Genomic DNA, 27,950 nt, shown 5'->3' with positions numbered 1-27,950 from the left:
AATGGTGATTATTTAAATGGAAAAAAACAATTATTGAATTTTATATAATAAGATAGATTTACGTTTAAAACCCAGTAAAAGTTGGATGCCATAAACATAAAAATACCGAACTTCAAAAAAAAGTGTGTTAAAAAAAAAACGCAAAATGGTGACAATTTAAATTGAAAACAGGCAATTATTAAATAATATGTATTGTATAGAATAACACTTAAAATCGGGCAAAAGTTGAATTCACTATACATACAAATTCCGATCTTCAAGAAAGATCTTCTTTAAAAAAGTGTTCTAGTAAAAAAACGCTAAATCGTGATAATTTTAATTGTAAAAAGGCAATTAATGAATTGCATATAAAAATATCGAATAACGTTTAAAATCCAGCAAAAGTTGAATTCATTTTATATAAAAATAGTGATCTTCAAGAATTTTTGAAAAAAGTGTTGTAATACAATAAATATTTGAAAAAAAAACGCAAAATGGTGACAAATTGAATAGGAAAAAAAAGTCAATCTGTCAACTTGGTGTCAAATTCGATGATCACCGACCGATTCGCCGCAAATTGGCCCAAGTTGACTTTGTCTGCGCCGCTCGCTAGCCAGGAGGGCAGGAGTCGGCCGGGGGTGATGCGAGCGTCGCCCGCACATTGATCCCCCCGAGTCCAGGACCCGCAGCGTGTTGGCGCCCAAGAACCCTATCGGCTGGGCCATGTCTGGAAGGTCCACGGCCGACTTGGCCCGCCCGGACCGCGCGTTGGCGCACCAGCCGCTGATGAGGGGCGACCCGAGACCGCCGGTGATCGACCTACTCATCACCAGGTATTTTTTGATTTTTTTTTAATTCGATATCATGCAATTACGATATTCTGTCGGTTTAGCGACATTGAGGGTTTCATCTCGTAAATTCTTGTAGTTTTTTTTAATTATTATTTATCTATGGACTTATCAAAGCATGTGTAAGACGGAGGATATCGTGAGGTGGGGACGACAACGAAGGCGATATTGGAAGGAACATATAAACAGAATGTCAGAAGACAGACTTTCACGTATATATATATATATATATATACATAAATATATATACATATATATATATATATATATATATATATATATATATATATATATATATATATATATATATATATATATATATATATATATATATATATATATATATATATATATATATATATATATATATATATATATATATATACATACCACAGGAGTAGACAGAGGGATACAACGCCATACCAATCCGCCGATTATTTATTTAAACTTCATTTACAGAAAATAAATTAGTACATTGGCGGGATTATTGCCAAAAAGCAAGATCCCCAACTATTTGAAATACTTGATCATGCAAAGTTTTCTTCGATCTCCCCCTGTTTCTTTTGCCAACCACATTTGTCTCATAAATTTGTTTAACTGTTATTTTTTCATTCATTCGATATGCATATCCAAACCATCTTAACACACCTTTCGTAATTTTATCGATAATACCTTGCATTGTTTTCTCATCTCAGCCTTGCATTATTTTCTTATATCGCCCTTCTAACATCTATCATACATCGTTTTGCTGCACGTTCATCTAAGAGATGGCATTTTGAATGTTTTTTATTCATATTATTTTTTGACATCTCATCAAAGATGAAGAAGAATATGGAAGTCTGGGCATTTACGGGGCTGACGACCGTCATAGGTTGGTTAAAGTGATCACTTTACACACGTGTAACATTCACCAATTCTACCCATTACTGACAACCACACTACTCAAATTCTTGGAAGTTCTGTATATATGAACCAATATAGAAACCTTGTTCTTGAATGACTAAAACTTCACTAGAGACATCTATTGGTGAGATGTAAAGAAGCATTTAATTAAGCAGAAACGCTTATATTAGTAGTGAGGTCCGAATCCTGGATTATAATCACACACGTGAGAAACATATTTATTTTACAATATAAGTTATTTTCATATTATTTTAATGTCAAAAAATAATATGAAAATAACTCCTGTAATTGGAGATAATCCAGATTTTGTGAACAAGTATTTGGACACACTCAAAATGTTGTTTTTTAATTCACTCTACTTTCATCCTTATTTCCCAATATGGCATATGAATTTTTATTTCTCAAATGATGTTTGAGTAATTCGGATTAGGTACATTCCCGGCAATGAATCATGCCAGTAATTGAGTCTGACAACCTTATCGCAGAGGTGATCAGTGCAATCTGATTCTGCCAGATTAATCCCTGCATATAGGATTAATTCAATCTAGTGCATACATACCATATATCTCATTTCCCACTTGACTTGTAAACCAACTTTAGTTTGGCTTTAAAATCAAATATGTGAAAATGCCAATACTTGTTAAAAAAAAAACGTCAGTAATAAATACTTAAGAAAATAGATTTATATTATCCACTGACACTTCGTGATGGAATTGCATTTTTAATATATTATTAGATTAAAACCAACATTTTTAGCTTTTCCACTTTATTTTTATTTGACCAGCGACCGGGTTTCGTCGTTACCGACATCACCAGTCACCAGTCTGATGATGTCGGTAACGACGAAACCCGGTCGCTGGTCAAATAAAAATAAAGTGGAAAAGCTAAAAATATTGGTTTTAATCTAATAATACATACTTAAGAAAAATTCTGTAATGTGAAAATACAAACAATTTGTTCGTAAAATTGAAATAAATAAAAAACATAATAATTTTTAAAAATCACGTTATTCAAATTGGCTTTTTTTCAAATCACAATTAAGACTAAAATCATCAAATGACTAAGACTAACTACCCTTATCCGCTTCCAATGGTGCATAGGGCACTGCATCGATTTGATAATGAACTACATGAAGGTAAGATAATCAATCTCGTGCATTAGGTACCAAGGCAGAGTAATATTACATCAATATTATAGTTTAAAAAAACACGTAGGTACATTGATATAATTAAAATATTAATTAAATAATACAATTAAAATATAACTTATTAATACAATGTTAATCAGTCTTGAAGATGAACGGGTTAGCTTTAAAACCGGTAGACATTATAATGTTTGCAAGGACAGAGTGGTGTGGCGCTCTATTCTCTCTGCCTACCCCTGCGGGGAAGCGGCGTGATGGTTAGTTAGTTAGTTAGTTAGTTAGACATTATAATTACTTTTATGAATTTTTGAAATTTTAAAAAAGTTATTTTTTAATTATAAAATGAAAAATCACAAAGTTATTGCTTCAAATATGAATTATACTTATATTGATATTAAACCATTGCAAATCGAATCCAGCATGCTACCTAAATGCGCTAACCACAACGGACGAAGCGGATATAGTGATACTCAAACTAAATACGAGATAATCTAATTCATACGTTTTCAAAGGGGATGATACCACCCCTCGCTGGGCACTGCAGATATTCAACAGGATACTATGTTACAGGCCCTAGAACACAGGATGGAGGGCTGTGAAGTGCCAACATACTTGTATTCCATCCATCTCTCTATAAGGGGACATTCTGGCGATTTCGTTTCCCGAATCAACGTTTTATTTTAATAAGGGGTGTTTGCCAAAACGTTTGATAACCTGTGCTTTTTATTATTTCATGTGGTACTACCGTAATTGGGAAGATGATTGACTTTAATTCAGACGACGCGGGTTCGATTCCCGCTGAAATTTAAGAAAGATTTATATTATTTCTAAAATAAAGCACTTGTATAATACTACTTACTGAGTTTTATTTCATTACACTCGACTAGTTTCAAAATTTCAGTTGTTCTCAGCTACAGGAGATTTTTCATATACCTACTAGTAGATTTACTCTTTATGTTTAAAGTTACTACAATTTTATGTAATTCATGAGTGAAAATTCTAGACAAAAACATTTGCGTGTGTCATTTTCCTGTTGCATCGTCGTTTATATATCGTATTCGTACAGGAGAAAGTGACCAACTAACAAAACGTAAAACGTTCAGGAGGGCCATTTAAGTCAATTTTGCTTGGCAAGAAAATAAATATCAATGCAGATAGTCATTTTTAACAAGTCAATATATTATACTTCCAAGTTCAAAATCCTTTGGGATTTTTTTCAGGGCAATATTAAGCTAGTAAGATATCAAATAGTCAATTATCAAGTTTTTGTAAAAAATGCACTTGGTCACTTTCACCTGTATGACTATGTGAAAAATAGACCCCGCTTAGCGCTGATTCATTTATCGGGTCATTTTGCTGGCAAGGATTACCCGCACTAAGCGTGGTATTACTGTATACATTTTTTTCACATCCTTTTCTGCAATTGAGCTCCTAATATAGAGACTTTGCATTTTATTTATTCTTTTTAAATTAAATGATTTCCGGGGATGAATTTGGTCACTGACTGTCAGGAATTTAAAATGAAGTGATCAAAATCACTGATCAAAAAATTATCAACCAAACCACGCAATACCGATGAATCACCAGTTTCTGAAATACGATTGAACTAAAATTGATTAACCATACACCAAACTTTCGTGGTCGACCTGTTGGCCATACCTACTTCAATGTATATACTCTTGTCTATGATTCAAACCAACAGCATCGGCCATAATGGTAACTCTATGGTCAAAAGTAGGGGCAGGGAACATTTTTATCTCATAATACTATAATACGTTAGTTCAAGTACAATCCAAATATTGAATACTTTTCACCAGAAAGTTTGACATATTTTTTATTTTATTTTAGAAGTATGACTGATAATAGTGCCATCCTACAGTGTAATCTCTTCTTCGTGGGTTTTATACCTGATAAGACAGACCACCGAAAAATACTTGATGAAGGCATAAAGCTGTCTATAATGAAAATTAACAAACTGACTTAGCGAAAATTGGCTACTTTAAAAAAACGGAAGTGCGTGTGTCCTGTTTTTTTCCGCATTGCATTCTGCGTTTTTCTGCCTCAACACCAAGACGATGAAGAAAAAGTATTTTTTTTTAGATGGGAGTTACATTTATTTTTTACCTTGCTTATTATGTACACGATTAATAGACCATTAAGTGGATTTTCAATTCTTCTTGCTAAAAACGCGTTTTATTTTAATCTGAGTTCGGAACAAGAAGGATAAACTAGCGTGGGCTAATCAGGAAATTTTTAACATTTGCTCATTGCTGGGAGAAAACCACATGAAACTCCTCAGGAGAAGCCGGACTGTTGACTGACGTCAACAGGCTTTTCGTTCCACTCGAAGAGGGTTCGGCATTTTATGTCCTAGCTTGGTTTATGGTACCAATGTCCTCCACTGTTTTTATCATGTACGATGCCACCTCTCGTAAGTGTATATATTAGGGGGTTGAATTAGTTCTTGCCGTTTATAAAAATTTAATATTTTTCTGTGATTTAAATAGATTCCTTTCGTTTTTTTTGTTTTCCTGTCCCCCGCTGCCTCGAATACCCACGTGGCACTTTCAACCGCCTCAAACCGCCTCAAAATTAAAGGTATGGGCCTTGTTCATCGGAAGGGAAACTGGGTCCCGTATGCTCTGAAGGCGAGAGATATGGAAAGGCGACTTTGCATGTGTGATTCACTCTTGCAACGGCATCACAGAAAAGGTTTTTTGCATCGCGTCATCACCAGCGATGAGAAGTGGATCTTCTTCGACAACCCCAAATGCCGCAAAGTCATCTGCCAGCCAGGTCAGCCACTCCCTGCTGAAGCCAGCATTGCAAAACGCAACATTCACGGCACAAAAACGATGCTTTGCATTTGGTGGGATCAGCAGGGAGTATTTTTTTTCGAACTTCTCAAAGCAGGCCAAACAGTCACAGCAGAGGTTAACAAGCAGCAAATGATCAAACTGAAAACAGCAATTGAAGAAAAACGTCCAGAATACGCAGCCAGGCACGAGTCGATTCTCATTCTGCACGACAACGCGCGCCCGCTTGTTGCCAAAGTGGTAAAAGAACAGATAAACTCCTTCGGCTGGGAGGTTCTGTCACACCCGCCCTACTCCCCTGACGTCGCACCATCCGATTATCATCTGTTTCGGTCCATGCAGCACGGATTATCGGGAGAAATTTTCAAAAGTTATCGAGAAGTCGAGTTATGGGTCGAAAATTGGATTGCCTCAAAAGACAAGGTTTTCTTTTATAGGGGAATACGACTTCTTCCTGAAAGATGGGCAATACTTTGAATAAATTCTTACTTTTAAAAAACAAAAATATTTTCAATTCAAAATATTACAAAAAACGGCGAGAATTAATTCAACCCCCTATTAGCTTACTCCTTTTAAACGCAGGTGAGATTCATTCGGAATTGGTTCACATATACAATATTTCTTCGGAGATTAAATCTGGAAATAATATTTCTATTAGATACTTCTTTGATCAGTTGATAATAAACAATTTATTATTATTCAATATATAAAGCATAGATTATTTAACCTAGGGATGATATATTAATATTAGGTGTTTCTCAAAAAATAAATGTTATATCAAGCTCTCTTTTATAAAAAAATATATTTACATATATGCATGTGAACTAATCCGGAAAGAATTAAGTTTTACGTGTATGTATTATTTGTTAGATTCAATAGAAAGATTTTTCTATCATTCAAAGACAAATACACAGTCAACCTTCGAACCACTGGTTTCCTTTTTTAAGTCCTTATCTGCACCCGATGATGCATAGGGCGCTGCATCATATAAATGCAGTATTATCTTAATGGTTAACACATAAAGGTAAGGTGATCAGCTCTCTGCTTCAGGTATCGGTCAAGGATAGTATTGAATAAATATTAGAGTGAAAAAAACACTTATATTTATTTGACCCCCCCCCCTGGGAATCAAACCCGGGACCTCCAGTACGGTAGCCCAGCGTGCCGACCATTACACTACGGAGGCGGGCAAACTAGTACTGGTTTCTTACCCCTGGTCAAGATTATAAATAATCCCCGAGGGTACCATTTCGTAATGGATTTACATATTCATTCTCTCGGAATAGTTTTAGTCTGAGCTGAACCCAACTGTACTCCCAACTGAAGATTTCCCTCCATTTGCATCTATTAGAATACATCTTCAAGAAAACTTTCAGAGTAATTTAGACAAAAACTGTGATACTGCCCGGATTTCATAATAAGGAAAAAAGAGACAATCTTTTCCTATGAAAATCTGTATGGAAATATTTGAAATTACAATTATTGAATGTCTTAATCTTAAATGTTTGGAGAGCGCTGCAACAAATTGATGTCATTACGTATAAAAAGTAATAGTTCTCCTGATTCCAAACTATGGACCTAACGGTCTCCTTAAGAGCGACATATTGATAATTCGTTAGGCTTATTTTGATAGATCAAAAAATTCATCCGACTTTTACACAATATTTTAAGACTGTTACGACTCCTGACCTGACCATATCAAGTTCTTGAAACACTTGATTATGCCAATTTTTCCTCAATCCTCTTCTGCGTCTATCTCTGTCTGTTTTTCTGCTATTTCTTCACTCATTCGATTCGCATGCCAAAAACACACCTTCCCCAATTTTGTCTATAATGCATTCGCAGCTTCGATAACGAAGCCTTGCATTATTTTTATATCACTATTTGAACATCTATCACACATCTTTTTGCCGCACATACTTCTAAGAAATCGCATTCCGTTTACTTTCATCCTGCTTTTGCCAACTACATTTGGATATTCATATATTCACATCCAAACATTACGGTTGGAATCAGGATTTTGTTGATGTACTGCCAGCTTACATTTCGCTGATAATTAAACAAATACAGTGGAACCTCTTATAGAGAGCACCTCTTATAACGAGTAATACGCATAACGAGAATTTTTTGTTGCTGAAAAAGTTACTCCTTCAATGAGCGACATCCCGCATAACGACTAACAGAGCATTCACTTATGAGCCGGGACTTCCTTGCCAGTAAAAACAAAAAAAAAAACAGGTAACGAGTAAGATTCTGGGACGAATTATGCTCGTTATGAGAGGTTCCACTGTATAGTATACATATCGCTCAATCCTTTTAACAACGTCATATATAAAAAAAATGTCAATTTTCAGTTGTGCATGTTTTCGGAATGCTCAGAAAATGTATTATATTCCAGCAAAAGCGGCATATTTTTAACTTAATATTTACCAGCTACAGGGCTGAAAGTGTTCTTTTTGCATTTTGAAGAAAAGGTATTGTTTAATTTTTTTTTTTAATATATACTAAATATTTTTCAAATGGAGAAAATACATTCAGGTTTTACCTAAAAAGATCTGTTGCACAAAAAGTTAAATAAGTGGCTTGATATTTATTTTTAATACATTTTAATATATTTTTAAACATTAAATACGATCTCCTGAAAAATCAAGCTTTTTAATATTTGACGTTGTTGAATGGATTGATCGATTTGTTCTTATATTTAACTAACGTAACTAACTGACCATCACGCCGCTTCCCCGCAGGGGTAGGCAGAGAGAATAGAACGCTACACCATTCTGTCTTTTCAAACATTCCTCGCCTCTTCCACCTTCATGCATCTCCTCATACACACCCACCGATTGTTTCGACTCCTAACTTGACCGCTTTCAAGTATTTGGCATACCATACTCATATTTTAGCGCGTAAAGCAAAGCACTGAATTAAGTTACAGTAAATGACGGTGAGCGATATGTCGAGAATGTCGACACTACGTGTCGACGAGTCTCCAGAGGGCCGCCTCTTCTCTTCATCCACAGTTAGCCAAGTAATTGAGCGCCACAGATTAAGTGAAACAGAAATGATCACGCATCTACTCCACGGCCGGAGTCTGCAACGCGTGACTTGGTTCGGGAATGCCGGGAAGTGTATGGCACTTTATATTCCCTCATCGTTGGCCTTTCCAACTTTATCTGGAGTTGTTTCGACTTTGGCAACCATTCCGTCTTAAATATTACTAATATATTCCGATGTCACACTATCAATCACTTCTCCCTCTTACTTCCCCCTTGTCTTCTGGGAGGGGCGTCCTGCCCGCTTCCAGGTGAGGGTTGCCTAATAAAATACTAAAAATTTGATATCTAGCCATGCGGAATATCTCTGGGTGTTATTTTTAATATCGGGACCATTTATCACGCGGGATGAGACATCCATTTTGTTTTTTTGACGTGTTTGAGAGAGCTGTTAGGAAATAATGGTTGTTTTAAAATACATAACACACAACGCATATCATACAAGTCCATTAGTCAAGTGATGGTTATGAAAAATATTTGTAAGTGGTATCATACTATACATAAATGTTTGCATTAAAGGTTGATAAATATTTTAACCAAAAAAAAAGTTTGTTTTTGATATTTGAAAATGATTTTACAATTACAAAATGCAACACCAAACAATTCCAACAAAACTACAAATATTTCAAAAACCTTCCTACAAACATAAAATATTACGACTTTAAATTCTTGAAAAATAAATTCAATGCCCGTTATACACGTTAAATAAAAAATAACAAACAAAAATAAAATACAAATAAAAATGTATAATTTCTTTAATGTTTTTCGCAGAAATTATGTGGCAAATTTTATAAACTTTATCAAATAAAACAATTTTGTTTTTAACCACCTTTTTAATGGTACATTTTTTCTCCAACCGGTTTCTACAAGAACCACGTCATTATCAGGGTTGAACATGTACTTTTAAAGTTAAAAAAAATAATACGTTTATCATTCTTGAAATACAAACAATAAACATTGATTGTAAGTCCCTCTCCAAGCACAAGAGCTTAGTCTCTTTTTTGGAGAGGCACAGCGTAATCAGAATAAGATATGTTATAAGTAGAAATGTCTGGTAAATAAATGAATTCGTTATATTTTTAAAAATACATACTCTTTTAATTTTTTTTATTAAACCCGCAAAATGATGCAGTGCATACAGACATAACACTGTCATGTTTGCTGCAGAAAATTGATCAAACGAATCCATACCTTTGTCGCAAATCACATCTAGCATTCAAATATTTACTTAGCACACAGCCTTTCACAGTTCATGGCAGGTTTCTTGGTATTTTAACGACGCAAGTGGCTTTGTGAAGGCCTCGCGTCACCCTTCCAGGGGGGTAGGTTTTAGGGGACCGTTTCAGCGTAGACCCAGGGGGGGAATGAATAAAAATATCTGTTACTTTTACAAAGAGCTGCATCGGGCGGTTTGCTTTACGATAGAGTGGTGAATTGCCCATAAAACGCCGAATCAAAAAGAGAAACCGAATTAAAACAGATTGAAATGCGCTGTTCCAACATCCCATGATGTGATGTAATCATATTATACACAATAAAGTCAATGCTATATGATCTTCCGTGTATTTTTTATACTTATACGATGTTATAAAAAATCATTCGTTTAAATATCACAGTTTTAAGTAAGAATTCAATTTCAAAAGACAACTATTATCTTTATTATTTCGGCACTTTTAAAAAACCTCGATTTGTAAACAATGATTTGGACACACACAAAATGAATTAAAAATAAATATTTTAAAAAAAAAACAGTTGTATCAGACAATTTTTGAGGATATTAAAGTAATCCGTTCAAATACTCATCCGCATCTGATAGTGTATAGGGCACTGCATCATATAAATGCAGTGTTATCTTGATCGTTAATACATGAAGGAAAGTTGATCAGCCGTAAGCTTCAGGTGCCAGTCTAGGGTAATTTTGCATAAATATTAGAGTGAAAAAATCACATACATTTATTTGACCCCCCTGGGAATCGAACCCGAGCAGTACGGTAGTCGAGCGTTTTGATCATTACACTACGGAGGCGGACAATAATTTAAGGAAACACGACTATATTTTATAAATTAAAAGCATTATTTACTTCTTTGTTTGGTAATACAACACTGCCCTTAAAAACTCTACTTTACTACCACTGATTTCGGAATACCCATTTTATCGTTAAATCAACAGTTGACAGTTGACCTAATGATCACACGAAGTTAACGATGAATATATAGAACGATGATATAGTTTCGAGAACATCTGTTGTTCTCAAAACTAGTGTTTATATTAGTCAACTCAATGGTGGAGTATTTAAAAAAAATAACACTTGTAATAAACCACTTAATGAGTTTTATTTTATTATACTAGATACATCTACTTTTTTCAGTTTTCATGTTCACCTGTAGATAAAAAAATCTGTTAGTTTTCGAAACTAGTCGTGTATAATAGAGGTCATTACGTGGTTAATTACAAGTGCTCAATTAAAAAATTAAATCATCATGTCATTCCACAATATTAATGCCAAACCAATGAATAATACAATAGTGGTCTTGTACAAGTGTTTTTATATTTAAATCATCATGTTTTTCCACAAAATTAATGTCAAATCAATAAATGATACAATTAAGAGTTGTATAAAAATGCAATAAATTCATTATTCTAGTCAATTTAATAGCCGAATAAAATAGTCGCACGCGATTTATACCGTGTAGGCAATTCCTGATCCCATTTCCGGAAGAATTTCCCTTATATCGTGAAGATTAACGACGCATCCCGCCAAATTGGAGCATTTCCCGGCTCTGGAGCGAGTACCAAGTGCAGCGGGATACAAAACAGGAACTAATGGTCCCACCATTCCAGACACTGAAAAGAGGATTGTGAGTTTAAAGGAATAAAGTTCAGGCCAATTGACGTCCGGAAAGTACGGAAGTGGGAATCGATTGTATCTGGAAATACGTAACTTAATACAATTTAGATTATTTTTTGATATCTGAACATAGATGAAAAAGAATATGGAGGTCTGGGCATATACTTGTTTAAGTGATTACTTTATTAGTAGTTATTTTTTACGTTTCGACATCTTAACATAGATGACGAAGAATATGAAAGTCTGGATATTTACAGGGCGTATTTTTTTACAGCAACATATGTAAAACAAAACATTAAAATATATTTATTAAACATACCAATTATAGTTAACCACAGAATCAAAAAGATAAGTACAAAATATTAAGTGTATATCTAGCAAATGAACACGTACTTACGAGAGAAAATGTGCATGCCGCTCACTCCTTTCAAGAACGTCATAAATCAAAAAACTTGATTTTTCAGGAGAACGTTATTAAAGTTTAAAAATATAATACAATGTATGAAAAATAAATATCAAGCCACTTATTGAACGTTTTACTGTGCAACGGACCTTTTTAGGTAAAACTTGAAGGTTTTTTCTCCATTTGAAAAATATTTAATATATTTCAAAAAATAATTAACAATACCTTTTCTTCAAAATGCAAAAACAACACTTTTTGCCCAATAGCGGGCAAATATTAAGTTAAAATTATGCCGCTTTTGCTAGGATGTAGTACATTTTCTGGGCATTCCGAAATCATGCACAACTGAAAATTTACGATTTTTGATATATGACGTTGTTGAGCGATGTTTTACCCATGTTGTATTTGACACATAAAAGTATTAAGCAAAAAATTCTATAACGTTAAATGTTACCTGGGTTTAAAGAAAATTAAGTTGCGGACTATCGATTATCCCACCTTAAACACCTCCAACTGTCCCCGCGAAGGAATGTCCCTCATTGAATTACGAAATGGCAGACCGAATATAGATTCTATCAATCCGATATCATAAAAATAAATCGGCTATTTGAGTACAGACAGAAATAGGGCCTTAATTGGATTCCCTACCTTGGTATGGGAGAGTTAATGACGTCACGGGAACGGGTGGTGGCGTCACACGTAGACCGAAATACCCCTTGGACTGGTCCGAAATAGCTTCCATCAAAAGCGAGTGTTTTTGCTTAGAATTTTCACTCATGAATAACATGAAATTATAGTAAGTTTAAACATAAAGAGTAAATCCACTCACGAGTAGGCATTGGATATAAAACTTAAAAAGTTGAAGCCGGAGTAGAGTCATCATTAGCAGTGTTGCATAAGACGTAGCTAGATTTCTCATGTTTCTAGCGAGATAGCGAGTATTTTTGCCTAGAATTTTCACTCGTGAATTACATGAAATTATAGTAACTTTAAACATAAACAGTAAATCCACTCACGAGTAGGCATAGGCTATAAACCTTAAAAAGTTGAAGCCTGAGTAGGGTCATCATAAGCGTTGTTGCGTAAGCCGTAGCTAGATTTCTCATGTCTCTAGCGAGATAGCGAGTATTTTTGCCTAGAATTTTCACTCGTGAATTACATGAAATTATAGTAACTTTAAACATAAAGAGTAAATCCACTCACGAGTAGGCATAGGCTATAAAACTTAAAAAGTTGAAGCCTGAGTAGGGTCATCATAAGCGGTGTTGCATAAGCCGTAGATAGATTTCAAAGTCACTTGGACGTTAGGTAATTAAAAAAAAATAGCTTCCATCAAATTCATACTTTCATCATCGGAACGCTTGTAATAATACAAAACACTTCGAATTAATTACGTACCGGCATGGAGAAGAATATTACCTAAATAAATTAATTGCCCGCCACCGTAGTGTAATGGTCAGCACGATCGGCTACCGTACTGGAGGTCCTGGGTTCGATTCCCAGGTTAGTGTCAAATAAATAAGTGATGTTCTCAATATTATCAATATTTAAGGCGTTTTCTTTTTGGTGAGTCATTTTCACTTTTATATTTTTTTTATTAAAATGTAAGTAATATTAGTATATAACCACTCACTAATATTACATAAAAAAATATAAAAATAAAAAGGGATTTTATTACTCTAATATTTATTCAATATTACCCTGGACCGGTACCTGAAGCGGAGGGCTAGTCACTTTTCCTTTGTGTATTATTAAAGATAAATATAACACTGCGTTTATATGATGCAGTGCTCTTTGCACCATCGGGTATGGATAAGGGTTTGAAGAAGAAAAAGAGTATAATATACATATAAATCCTTTCGAGAAAAGCCCTTGAATAAATTTCGTACAAAACAGTTCACAAATCTCATGATGGAGTTATTTTTTACATTATTTTTTTGACATTTCAACAAAGATGAAGAAGACAAAAAAGGGAATGAATATGTTGAGACGTCAAAAAAATTATAAACAAAACAACTTTGAACTGGAAATAATGTAGATTTGTGAACAAAATGAACACACTCGAAGAAAAACTTGTAAATGCTATTTTTTATTAATTTTTAGTTATTTTTATGTTGTTTGTAAGTAAAAAAAAATAAAAGTAATATTAAATAATAAAATAATAGTTCAAAACTTAAATCTAACAACAACGGTGTAATGAAATTACGAATACCTCATAAGGCAGAGATAAGACACGCTTCCGATGCAATCGCTCGCCTGACATCCCCTAATACCCATGCACCCCTATCAGCTAAGACAATTATTAAAGCCCTTATAAGCATCTTTAGCCTTCTAAGACATGCTCATCAAGTCTGAAGAAGATCCAATCTAGTAACGTAATTAAAACACGACTCGCGGAGGCACCGTATCGAAGGGATTACTTAAAACACCGATCAGCTTAGATCGGTTGATATATTTCAGTAACCTTTTTACTAAATGGTGCAAGAGTTTAAGATTGTTTAGTAGGAAGATTAAAGATAATTGCTAGATGAAAGGCATGGAGTTGAAAATCATTACAGGATATATAGTCGATGCAAACATAACATGATCTATAATATGTGAGATGATAATAATACATTTTTAGGATTATTTACCATATTGCTCACTCTTTTCAACAACGTCATATATATTTATTGATTTGGCGTTTAATTTGTAGGACATTCGTTTGCAAATGCCACAACTAGGCGAAACAATTGTCACAATATTTTTATGTGTTTTTTGGTAATAAAATACAACTAAGAAGACTAAAAAATCTGTATTTGATTTAAAATTAATACAAAAACGTCATATATCAAAAAACCTGATTTTTCAGGAGATCGTTTTTAAAGTTTAAAAATATAATAAAATGTATTAAAAATAAATATCAAGCCACTTATTGAACGTTTTACTGCGCAACAGATCTTTTTAGGTAAAACTTGAAGGTTTTATCTCAATTTGAAAATATTTTGTATATTTAAATAAAATAATTAAACGATTCACTTTCTTCAAAATGCAAAAATAAGACTTTCTGCCTTGTAGCGGGTAAATATTAAGTTAAAAATATGACGCTTTTTTGGGATAAAGTACATTTTCTGGGCATTTCGAAAACATGCACAACTGAAGATTGACGATTTTTGATATATGACGTTGTTTAAAGGAGTGAGCGATATATGTACAGTATCATTTTCGTAAATTATTACCTCAAGGGCGCTTTGTATTCAGAATTCGAATGAGTACATTAATATTACAATAACTGGGTAATTTATACTTCAATCTATATTAAGGGTGTATTGTCCGCGCACATATTTTTTAATGAATATTTATTGGAATTTGGTGTAAATATATATTTTTAACACCTTTCTTTCAATAACTCTTTTTTTTCAAAACTGTATATTTATTTCTTTAAAAAAATTATTTTATCAATATAAAAACGGTGTTTATAGCAACAACTAAAAATGCAATTACGTTAAACGTTACCAGGGTTTAAAAAAAATAAGTTGCGGGTTTGGGAATCGAACCCGGGACCTCCAGAACGGTACCCAAGCGTGCTGATCATATGTACAATATGGACGTGGACATGTTTTTGTTTCATAGATTTATAGTATTTTCATTACATTGTGAAATAAAACTTTCTTTCGTGGAAGCGTGTTTATCATATGGGGCATATTGCATGTACATCAAAGAAATGTCACGGGGGTGATTAACGCCCTATTTTCTCGGCAATGTGACGTGACAGGAAGTCAAAAAAATATACATTACTGAAATCTACATACGTACGTAAACTAAGCTTTGGTGACAGTTACAATTTTCGTGACGTAACGGAAGTACATGAACTGGGTTAATGTATTTTTTCTGCCAAAGAAAAGTGGAAAAAGAAAGCAATCGGATAAAAATCAGGCAATTTTTTTAAACAAGATTTTGAAATGTGGATATTTGTTTTGTCTTTTATTAACGGTCATAGCCAATTTGTATATAATATATAACATGTAAACTATATGATAAAATAATGTTTTCTCTTTTTAAGTATATTGTTGGTTCGAAAAGTACTTATCTAAACAAGGACGGACATGTAAAAAACAAGGAATTATGCATTAACCTGAAATGTTGTAATTTTTATTGCTTTATAGTTAGGAAGTGACATATTCCAGATATCGATATGGTCCGCGAAATCATTGCCGAGGTTTTAGATTCGGTGTATAATAGTATTGAATACAGACGCTGTCCGGCTGTTATAATAAACTATATGACTATTTTTTACAGCTCTTTCCAATGACATGAACATACTTTTATGTAATAAAATTGATCAATTAAATTAATTAGTTCCACAGTCACTTTGTGGTTATATCTTTATAATTTTACGTTGAAATATCACTATTTCTTAAAATCCACTACGACACGTGCTTCAATGCATTCAGCATCATTATCAAAAACCAACAATTAACAATAAAACATGTACATATTATGTAATATGTAAGGTTTTTTTTAAACAAAAAAACGTAATTGTTACTGACTGCAAATTGATGATAGAATGAAAAAATCTTTGTAAACAGGAAAATTTTCTATTCCCACCCCATATTTTCAGCGATTCTTTCAGAAATATCTGATCGCAGAATCAACATAAAAATATACTTCGAAAGCTAAAGACTTATTTTATTCCAGTGTTAACCTTTCACGTCCCCCGTTTACGTTCTATCTACACAAAGCCTGGATTTAGAATCAGAGAATGAATTCTTAACGTTGCATCAGAATAGGCGAGAAGAATCAAGGGGTGATGACAAAGTGACATCTATTGAACAAACGATAAAAAAAGAATTGCGAAAAATGTGGGAAAGAGATAAACCTATGCTTCTGCATTGTGTTAGAGTATCCGGCAATACTATTAAAGTCACAATTGAAAAGATTTGTTATTTTTTAACGACTTGTTATGCATCGAATTCATGGCGTTTTTTATCGTTTTTTTATGGTTTGCTTTGTATTATTACGTGTAATTATCACTGGCAATTCTTCCACCCCCCTGCAAGGCAAACAGCCATAAAAATCACTGGTGAAATAAAAAATACCCATAAATCGTTTGTCCGAACCAGCTTATTCAAAAATGACGCCATCACATCTGAACAATGGTGTTTTCAGTATTTCCGCCATAAAATAACCTAGAACATCCATAACTACTAACTAAAATTCAGATATATTTTTATTTTATTAATATTTTTGCTTAGATGGTTAGCTATGTGTTAGTATTTAGACACACTTAATATGTTGTGAAATAAATGAGGTGGTTTCTTGTGTCATGTGAGAGTAATTCTTAAATACATATCGCTCACTCCTTTCAAGAGCGTCATAAATCAAAAATTGTCAATTTTCAGTTGTGCATGTTTTCGGAATGCCCAGAAAATGTACTATGTCCCAGCAAAAGCGGTATATTTACAACTTAATATTTACCCGCTACAGGGCAGAAAGTGTTGTTTTTGCATTTCGAAGAAAAGGTACTGTTTAATTATTTTTTTAAATATACCAAATATTTTTCAAATGGTGAAAAAATCGTCAGGTTTTACCTTAAAAGATCTGTTGTACAGTAAAAAAATTAGTAAGTGGCTTGATATTTATTTTCAATACATTGTATTATATTTTTAAACATTAAACATGTTCTACTGGAAAATCAAGTTTTTTGATTTATGATGTTCTTGAAAGGAGTGAGCGATATGTAAGGATCGTTTTAGCATAAACTTTGTCCCATTCAAATATACGAATATTGCAATGTATACGAAAGAAAAACACTTGTTTTATACCACTTGAGTTTATTTTATGACGACTAGTTTCAGAAGCTATACTTCCATCTTCAGGTCTAAATGTAAATAAGTCGTCACACCCTTCTCATAGCTTCCGAAATAAGTCGTCATAAAATAAACTCAGGTGGTAAAAAAACAAGTTTTTTTCTTTTACATTTTCATCATGTCTTACCGCAAAGTGAATGCCGAAATAATAAATAAAGTATACGAGACTACGGTATATCGTTACATGGTGACATGTCACATTTCGATTATATAAAGACATGCATGTATTTTGACTGGGCGAACTGCATTTGAGTAATTAGCGGTTCACCAAAAGTGCAACATTCACGTGTCCGAAGTGCAATGAATTGTTTGCAGAGCAAAAGAGATCCATTAGTGGAACCCAACGCCGGACTTCCATTAGCTGATCCCATATTGAGGTTTAATCTAAACCGGGGCTGTGCTATATGAATAACACTGAATAATTGCACTCATCTAAAACCTATCGTCACTATCACTAGTTGTTTAAAACAAGGAAACAGCTTGTAATAAAATTTAAGTGGATTTATTCTTATTTATTGATTTGGCGTTTTATTTGTAGAACTTCGTTTTAATTTATGTTTTAATTTTTAAATCAAACACAGATTTTTCGAATCTACTAAGTTGTATTTTATTTACAATATTTTGAATGTGTCCAAATCCTTGTTCACAAATCTATTATCTCCAATTAAAGCAGTTATTTTACATATTATTTTTTGAAATAATAAAAAAAATATATGAAAATAACTCCTAAAATTAGAGATAATCCAGAATTGTGATCGAGTATTTGGACACGCTCAAAATGTTGTAAATAAATTGACTGGTCAAATTAAAATTATATTTTCTGGCGTTTCTCATGTATGTATTTATAATCCAGGATTCGGATCTCACGTACTAGTAAAAAGTTTCTGCTCAATAAAAAGCTTATTTTCATCTCACCAATAGATATCTCTAGTGAAGGTCTAGTGATTCAAGAACAAAGTTTCAAAATTGATTCATACATATAGAACTTAATTAATATACAAAATATATTTAGACAAAACTGTAGGAAAAGCATCGCCGTTATTGTCTAGTTCCCATTAAACAAGTCCCTCCCTTAAAAGCAGATTTGTTATTTTTGGCAGTGCCGCTCTGTGCTTCGTCCTGATGGCCACGTGCGTGGGGTGCTGGTGCTGCGGGCGGAGGGGGCGCAGGCCTACCCCCAGAGGGAGCAAGCTGTCGCCCCCCAGGGAGCCTTCCGTGTACACGCTCGCTGTGGAGTGCCCTCAAACGCAGGTAAGTCTCATTCTTTATCGTACATTTAAGGTTATCTCTAAATGGTCCCTGAAGAGCAGGAGTGATCACCTTACCTTCATGTAAGTAACGATCAAGATGACACTGCATCAACACGATGCGGTGCCCTATGCACCATTGGGAGTGGATCATGTCTTTAAGAACAGTGTCCGTCGATGGTTGCTTCTCGTTGGAAGGGACAAGGTAGAAATAGAATTAATTTAAATCCAGGTGTAATTATTTTATTGTAAAACCTTTATAGCATAAATTGTTACTGTATCTATTTTATGTTATGTATATAATGTAATAATTAAAAAACAAAAATCAAAAAAAATTAAATAAAATTGTATCGACATGTAAGTATTTCGGCTCAACACAGGTCATGCCTAAAGGGCCGTAATACATATACATAGTAAAAAAAATGTATGTATGTATCTATGTAATAAATGAATTTAAAAAAAATGGAAATGTAACGTTTTGGTGAGGACCTCCACAAATACTATTTGATGTACGCTTCATCTTTTTGATTGAAATTTTACATTACTTTTTTTACCGTACCAGATATTATACAAGTTTCCGAGTCGGTATTAGAGACGTCTGTTCGGGCAGTATTGTCAAGTATAATGTACCTCATTCTCTCTATGACCTGAGGGCGATTCAATAACTTTGTTTTCCCAATTTTCCTCATTCCGATTTCTATCATCCGGAAAAGAAAGGAAAACTTGGACTACAGAGGATGGGAAAGAAATCATTGATCGTCGAATCGAAACGTAAATCGGTCGGAGATAAAAGGAATTACATGTTAATTTATTGCAATCAGATATGAGAATCATTCCTTTATATAATTATTATGATGAGGTTTGGATATATAAAATGTTTCATTATAAGACAGAGGAAAAAACTAGCGTATCTTGAAAAATTAATAGAATTTATGCAACAAACATAAGAAAGTTGTTTAGATAAGTACTTTTCAATGACTAACTAACTAACTAACTAACCATCACGCCGCTTCCCCGCAGGGGTAGGCAGAGAGAATCAAACGCCACATCACTCTGTCCTTGCAAACATTCTTTGCCTCTTCTACATTCATGCATCTCCTCATACATACCCGACGATTATTACGACTCCTGACCCGGCCGCTTTAAAAGTACTTAAAAAGAGAAAACATATTATTTCATCGTATCATTTAATGATGTTTACATTTTTAATTTAAGTTTTACTTACAAAATAAGATAATACTATTGAAAAAGATGTTTGATATACGGTGTTTGAAAATGATGCGAAATGCATCGAAACACGTGTCATACATAGATTTTAAGAAATAGTGGTATTTACTAAGTAAAACTTTAATTAAACATGGATAGACTTTACCACAAAGTGACTACCGAATCAATTAATGAAATAAAGTACACATGTAATATTTTTTGCATTAATTGGCTACGGCGGTTAATACAGATTATTAATTAAATTAATTATTAATTAATACAGATTATTAATACAGATTATTAATACAGATTATTAATGTAAACACGGCTAACACTCTCCTCATATTCCTTGTTCCCTTTGTATAATACCATTTAAAAACACTTCTTCAAGACGACTGGCTCCGGAATAACCATTCCATCATCAGGTCAAATTTAGACCACGAAACCGGTGGTCATGAAGCAGTGTTAAAATTGGTATTACAAAAAGTGAACGATGAATGATAAGGAGAGTGGTTTAGTGGTTTATGTTGACACCTATAATATATATTTTTTTAAATATTTCTTCTCTTAATTTGACATTTTTTTCAAAGACAAATACGCACAGTGGAGCAATAAAAAAATACATAAAAAGCAATGCCCACAAAAATATTATTCAAAACCTTAATCCTGCCCGTAATAAACCAGCATCCTTGCAAACGGACGATGCCTTTTTTTAATTCCCGACGTAAAAATTCCATTACATGAACGGCGCATGGTATAATTCATCAGGGTTTTCATCAGTTTCTGGCAACAAAGGAAAATCCTTACGAGCACCTCTTCAAGGGAGGAAACCGCCGTGAGAAGCGCTCGGAGAACTATGGAGGGCGAAAACTATTACAAAAAGGGCAAAGAAGCACCCTTCTGGGCGGCGTACATACCACGGACTAAACGCCTAGGACTGGAGCTTTAATAAAGTTAACGTTCTACAAGTAGCGCGCAAAGGGAAATGAGGAATTATTTAAAAACGTCATTAAGAAAATGAATTTGAAATGAAATTTCCGTTGTAGACAATGTACGTTATAATCGAAAAAACCGTTTGCCTAGAGCTGTTTTCATAGGAATAATGAAAAGACTGCAGAAAATACTGGAAGCGAGCGAATTTTACGAAATGGACGCGTCCACATAATATCTTTAATTTATATTTTATGGAATAAAATAACAAATATGTAACTTTTTCCACATTAATTTTATTTGACCACTAACCGAGATTCGTCGTAACTGACATCATCAGACTGGTGTGAGGCTAGACAAAAATCTATATTATATACACAACAAGGCAGGAGTTGAAAATCATGATTTAATATAATTTTTCAGACAAAATGAGTTTAAATTGAAAGAGTTTAAGTATTGTATTGAAATAATAATTACATGTTTGTTATGGTGAAAGATTTAGGCATGGTTTGATATAATTATGGATTAGAAATGGATTTTGTATGTGAATTTAAATTATATATGTATCTGTATTTAAATAATAAATATTTTTATTTTATGGTAATGTTCTATTCGACATTGTCAGAGCTGAGATCGCCTTCATTATAACTCGACATTTTTATCGTGGTGTGTCCCTAATTTCATACAATTCGTCCTTGACTTAACTTCAACTGCGAAACTGGCGTCGCGGGTTCGATTCCCGCCAAGTGAAAAAAAAATCAAGAAAGATTTATTGTCAATTGATCTGCGTGACGTATATTTTTTTTAATTAACCTTCCCTATTCTTATTATCCTGCCTACAGGCAAGCCTCTAAAAAGTAGAGGCTTTGCAGGTTATTCCTTAAGAATCTATTTTTAAAATTTACTTGAACTTTGATGTTTCCCTTTTCCCCTTTTCCTCCCTCCCGTCAATCTTCCAGGTTTTTTGCAAATATGAAATTACGTTATTAGAATATCATTTATTTTGTGTAACTCGTCTTTGTTACTATTCTGTAAAACCATTGTAACTATTCTGTAAAATTCCCAAATAAAAAATTAAATTAAATAAATAGTAACTGTGTAAATACGTTAGCATGTATTCATAGCAAAGCGGGAAATTCTATCAAATGTATTACTTTACTTGAATTTCTTTCCAATTTTACCCATATATTAAATTGCTTATGAAAATAGTAAAAATATTATCATACAGAATTTTAGAACGAAAATTTGGACACGCATAATATTATGAGTGAAGATAATAGAAATTAATGGTCTGAAAGGTATTTTTTTTTCATTAGATAATTTTTTATTGGTTATATTCTGTTTATTATTATTATTAATACAGTATATTATTTATATACTATTTATTATTATTATATTATTATATTATTATATTATTTATGTATTATTTATATATTATTTATATATTTGTACACGAGTGAGCAATATACGAACAAAAATATTTGTAATTATGAAGTTGCAGTAATATGTATACGGTTGTTGGGGGGCTGTAATCAGGTGGGGGTAGTTCCGGTGACCGGAAGTGGTCGTTAGACCCCCCCTCGGAGTGGCCGCAGGCAGGCCATTGTAGGCAGCTCGCAACTCGAATGCAGCTGCAATCGAAGTCCAAGTTATTCCGGGGTCGTCTCGTCTCGATACAGCCACCCGCCCTTTGGCAGATGGAAAAGCCACCCTAACGAGTACCATAAACCTGAGCAGCGCTAGCGAAGCGGGAAATTCTATCAAATTTATTACTTTACTTGAATTTCTTTCCAATTTTATCCACGTATTAAATTGCTTATGAAAATAGTCAAAATATTTTTATACAGAATTTTAGAACGAAAATTTAGACACTCGGAAAATATTGTGAATCAAGATAATATAAATAAATGGTCTAAAATGTACGTTTTTTTTAATTGGACTAATTTTAATTGATTATGTTGAATAAGTATTATATTTTATGGGTCAGGAGTCGTAATAATCGTCGGGTATGTATGAGGAGATGCATGAAAGTAGAAAAGGCGAAGAATGTTTGCAAAGACAGAGTGGTGTGGCGTTCGATTCTCTCTGCCTACCCCTGCGGGGAAGCGGCGTGATCGTTTGTTAGTTAGTTTAGTATATTTTCTATTTTATTTATTGTTTCGACATTCACTTTTTGGTAAGATATGATGAAATTGTAAAAAAAAAAACATTTTTTTTACCATTTGAGTTTATTTTATTATAATGACTAGTATCGGAAACTATGTTTCACCTTCAGGTCTAAATAAAAGTTTCTATTTAGACCTGAAGATGGAAGCATAGCTTTCGAAGCTTATCGTTTTAATAAAATAAACTCAAGTGGTAAAAAACGAGTGTTTTTCTTTTACAATGTCTACATCATATGTAAATGAAAATTACTTTAAAAAAATTGGACTGGTGTGGCGTTCTTTTTTCTCTGCTTAAGCGGCGTGGTGATTAATTAGTAAGTAAAAAAAAATCATTATAAAAATTATGTTTTCAGGCGTCTTCTATAATTCAGAAAAATATCTTTTTTTTCAAACATTTCATGACGATTTCCACTAACAACAAAAATACCTAATAATTTTAACCATAAGCATACGTTCCTTAGATGTCGCTGACGAAGAAACAAAAAGTAAATCTTTTAAATTGAAGCCAAATAATACTTCCGAAATTTGAATAGTGTAGTGTCATTCATGGATAGAATGGCAAATGATACTCATGTATAAAATGAACAATAAAACCAGCCTGACAAGTTTGTACACCCATTGAATGGCCAAACTTCCATATTCTTCTTCGTCTTTGTTGAATACCATTAAAAATCTTCATAAAATAAGTGACATATTTTTCACTCTATATTTATTTCCGCCTCCGTAGTGTAATGGTCAGCACGCTCGGCTACCGTTCTGGAGGTCCCGGGTTCGATTCCCAAGGGGGGTAAAATAAATATTAGTGATTTTTTTGCTGTAATATTTATTCAATATTGCCCTGGACTGGTACCTGAAGCGGAGGGCTGATCACCTTTCCTTCATGTGTAAACGATCAAGATAACACTGCGTTTATATGACGCGGTGCCCTATGCACCATTGGGGTGCGGATAAGGGTTTTATTATTATTATTACTATTATATTTATTTAATGTAACCCAGGACTATCATCAAACCTTCGTGTAATAACGGTCAATATACTTTGCATGGATGCAGCAAAGTGCCCTACACACCATTTGGTGTCGATAAGGGTTAAGAGAATAAGAAATAATTTGGTAAAAAAAAATACACATGTATGACGTATTTTCTCCAAGATCATAATATTATTACGTACAAATCCTTTTCACTACATAACAAAAGCCTTTGCTAAAGTTTTCCACTAAAGCTCCCTTTCAGACAGTCTGAAATCTGTAATCGTTGCTAGTATGTTCCTGAAAAATACTCCATTCTTCAGATAATCCGAGGAAATTGCTTCGATCAAAATCTTACCTATCAATATATCTGCAAGTTATCAACAAACACCTTCTTTACGTCAATTTTTTCGCGAATCACGTTAGACGTGAGGCAAACAAGCTGTCGTCATAATTTTAATTGAGATGAAACACCTGTCATATATATGTATATTGCACATATATAAATATATTTATATATATCGCTCACTCCTTTCACGAACGTCATAAATCAAAATTCGTAAATTTTTAGTTGTGCATGTTTTCGGAATGCCCAGAAAATGTACGATATCCCAGCAAAAGCGGCATATTTTTAACTTAATATTTACCCGCTACAGGGCAGAAAGTGTTGTTTTTGCATTTTGAAGAAAAGGTGTTGTTTAATATTTTTGTTGAAGATACTAAATATTTTACAAATGGAGAAAAAACCTTCAGGTTTTACCTAAAAAGATCTGTTTCACAGTAAAAATTTTAATAAGTGGCTTGATATTTATTTTTAATACATTGTATTATATTTTTAAACTTTAAAAACGTTCTCCTGAAAAATCAAGTTTGATTTATGACGTTCTTGAAAGGAGTGAGCGATATATATATATATATATATATATATATATATATATATATATATATATATATATATATATATATATATATATATATATATATATATATATATATATATATATATATACATATAACTAACTAACTAACTAACCATCACGCCGATATATATATATATATATATATATATATATATATATATATATATATACCACGAGTGTAAGTCCCTCTCCAAGCACAAGAGTTCAGTCTCTTTTTTGGAGAGGCACGGTGAATCGAAATATAAAAGTTTTCCATATGTTCTTTCAATTCATTCGTACTCTTATCCGCACCCCAATGGTGCATAGGGCACTGCATCATGCAGTGTTATCTTGATCCTTAATACACGAAGGAAAGGTGATCAGCCCTCCGCTTCAGGTACCTGTCCAGGGTAATATATATAATAAATATTAGAGTGAAGCGATGTGATGGTTAGTTAGTTAGTTAGATGTCTCTCAGAGATATCAATTTAATAGGAAAGTAATATGAAGTCTTTTGGCCGTTCACAAGGATCATAACTAAAAATAGATTAACAAAGGTTTTGATTATCCGAGTCATAATACACGAGGGTTGTATCCCTTCTACAGCATAAGGGGTAGGCTGCATATTTCCGTATATGAAATATGTGAAGTGCTCTGTTGCTCACTTTCTACGGAATTCAGCAAAGTTTGCCAAAGTGTGGCTCGAGTACGTGCATAAAAAATGCAAACATAACTTTTGTACCTTCGAGCGGTTTAACAAAAGTTATGCCAACAATTTTCTTCAAAGTTATGTCACTATAAGGAAGCCTGTTAATATCATTTCAAAGGCACTAAAACTTTATCATTTCGAAATAAAGTCAGGCGTTTGCATTCCTAAGTGCAAAACCCGAATTTATTTCGGGAAGGGAATTTTTGGATGTCCACGACGATTAGTCACAGAGCTAATCATCGCTTACGATGAGTTTGTATCAAGTAGTGCAATCTAACATACAAACACGTTTTATTATTTCATTTAGTTATAAAAAAAAATACAATTTAATTCATTTACAAGCCATTTCTATTTATAACATATTTTATGCTGGTTACGCTGTGCTTTGCTGTTAATGATTTTTTTGTTGTTCAAAATAACTAACTAACTAACTAACTAACCATCATGCCGCTTCCCCGCAGGGGTAGGCAGAGAGAATAGAACGCCACACCACTCTGCCTTTGCGAACATTCTTCGCCACTTCCACGTTCATGCATCTCCTCATACATACCCGCCGATTATTACGACTCCTAACCTGACCACTTTCAAGTATTTGGCACACCTGATCGTGCCATGTTTTTTTCGGTCTCCCTCAATTTTTTTTTCTCCGATAAAATTTTAAAAAGTGTGTTGAGATGGTTTGGAAATGTAGAACGAATGAGTGAGGAAAGAACGGTAAAACAAATTTGTGAGGCGAATGTAATTGGGAAAAGGAGCAGAGGAAAACCGAGAAAAACATGCTCAAAATACCGTTTTTGTATTGAACAAATAAGTTTTTCTTCGAAATAAATATATGGTTATAAAAAGAAACAAAGAATTTGAAAGGTAAGGAGTTTTAAAAAATCCTAAAAATATTTTTCGAAGGTTATTATTTAAAAAAAACTAAAATTCCAATATATATTCTTTAAATAATGCACGTAGAAACGAGTAAGACCTGTAGTCTAGCCATTTGCGGAATGAATAAGAACGATTGAGATCGCAGGTTAAAAAAAATAGAGCTTTAAAACAGGTCCAGTAACATTTTTATCCAGTCTCGAAGCTTAAAATATGCATTTAATTTTTTGACTCCGTCAAACGATTTTCGGTTTTCAAAGCATTGAATAAGCAGTTCAGTTTGCGCGACCCAGAGTTTTGGAGGCCCCATCGCTAGGTAAACTTCAGCGTCGAGACGCTATGAAATATTGAACAAAACTCCTGAAAAGCCACAACGTACCCACAAGAGGTCCGCTCCCCTCCCTTCTCGACAACCTCCACTCATAGGGTATCATAACATACGTGCGCTTTATATAATTATTTATTAACCAGTCTAGTCTGCTGCATTCGGGGGATGCAAATAGAACCAGGTAGTCGTAAGGGTTGGAGGGGGCGCTTGAGACGTCGTAAGTTTCATTTTTAAAACCTGACACTGCAATTCGTAATGAAATTATGTTACATAATTTGAGTACTTTGGAATAAAAATTTATAAGTTTCGTAAAAATTAAAAATAATCTTTAAAAGATTTTCAACCAGCTAAACATCTACTTTAGAGGCTTGTTTACAGGATAGACATAAACGACACAAGATAAATGTGATCGTCTATAATATCTCACAAACACTCATTAACCTCGTACATAATAAACAAGGTTAATAATAAATGCAATTACCATCTAAAAAAACAAAAATCGCAAATACCCAAACCAATTACAAATACAAACTTAATAACATTTAGGATTTTTTACGGAGTGCATGGAAGTTTTTGGTGAGAGTATTTTAATGTTTTAGAATTTAATAAACCCTGATGATGACAAAGTTCTAAAAAAAACGGTAGGTTAAATTGTATTACTAAAAAAGTGGTTAAAACAAAGTTGATTTATTTTATAAAGTTTATAAAAAGTGACACAATGTGTCTGCGGAAAACATTCAAGAAATAAATTTATTTAGTACACATTTTTCACTAAATGTTTTATA

General features: G+C 33.3%; 2 protein-coding genes across 4 annotated transcripts in view; one reads left to right on the top strand and one right to left on the bottom strand.

The window, feature by feature from the left end:
- The window catches only part of fdl (beta acetylhexosaminidase fused lobes), a 161,392-nt gene that overhangs the window by 38,381 nt on the left and 95,061 nt on the right, over positions 1-27,950 (bottom strand). The gene's annotated exons all lie outside the window — the stretch shown is intronic.
- Positions 282-21,221, top strand: LOC148308588 (uncharacterized). Its single transcript, XM_088261493.1, has 3 exons — positions 282-812; positions 18,942-19,092; positions 21,063-21,221. The coding sequence occupies exons 1-3, from the start codon at positions 703-705 to the stop codon at positions 21,219-21,221; spliced, it is 420 nt and encodes a 139-aa protein (XP_088117619.1). The 5' UTR covers positions 282-702.

The sequence above is a fragment of the Brachycentrus maculatus genome, unplaced genomic scaffold, assembly GCF_059751285.1.
Source record: "Brachycentrus maculatus isolate JH-2025_06_01 unplaced genomic scaffold, ASM5975128v1 h1tg000157l, whole genome shotgun sequence".
NCBI lineage: Eukaryota > Metazoa > Arthropoda > Insecta > Trichoptera > Brachycentridae > Brachycentrus > Brachycentrus maculatus.
Note: the sequence above shows the minus strand (reverse complement) of the source record. Positions and strands in the feature narration are given on the sequence as shown.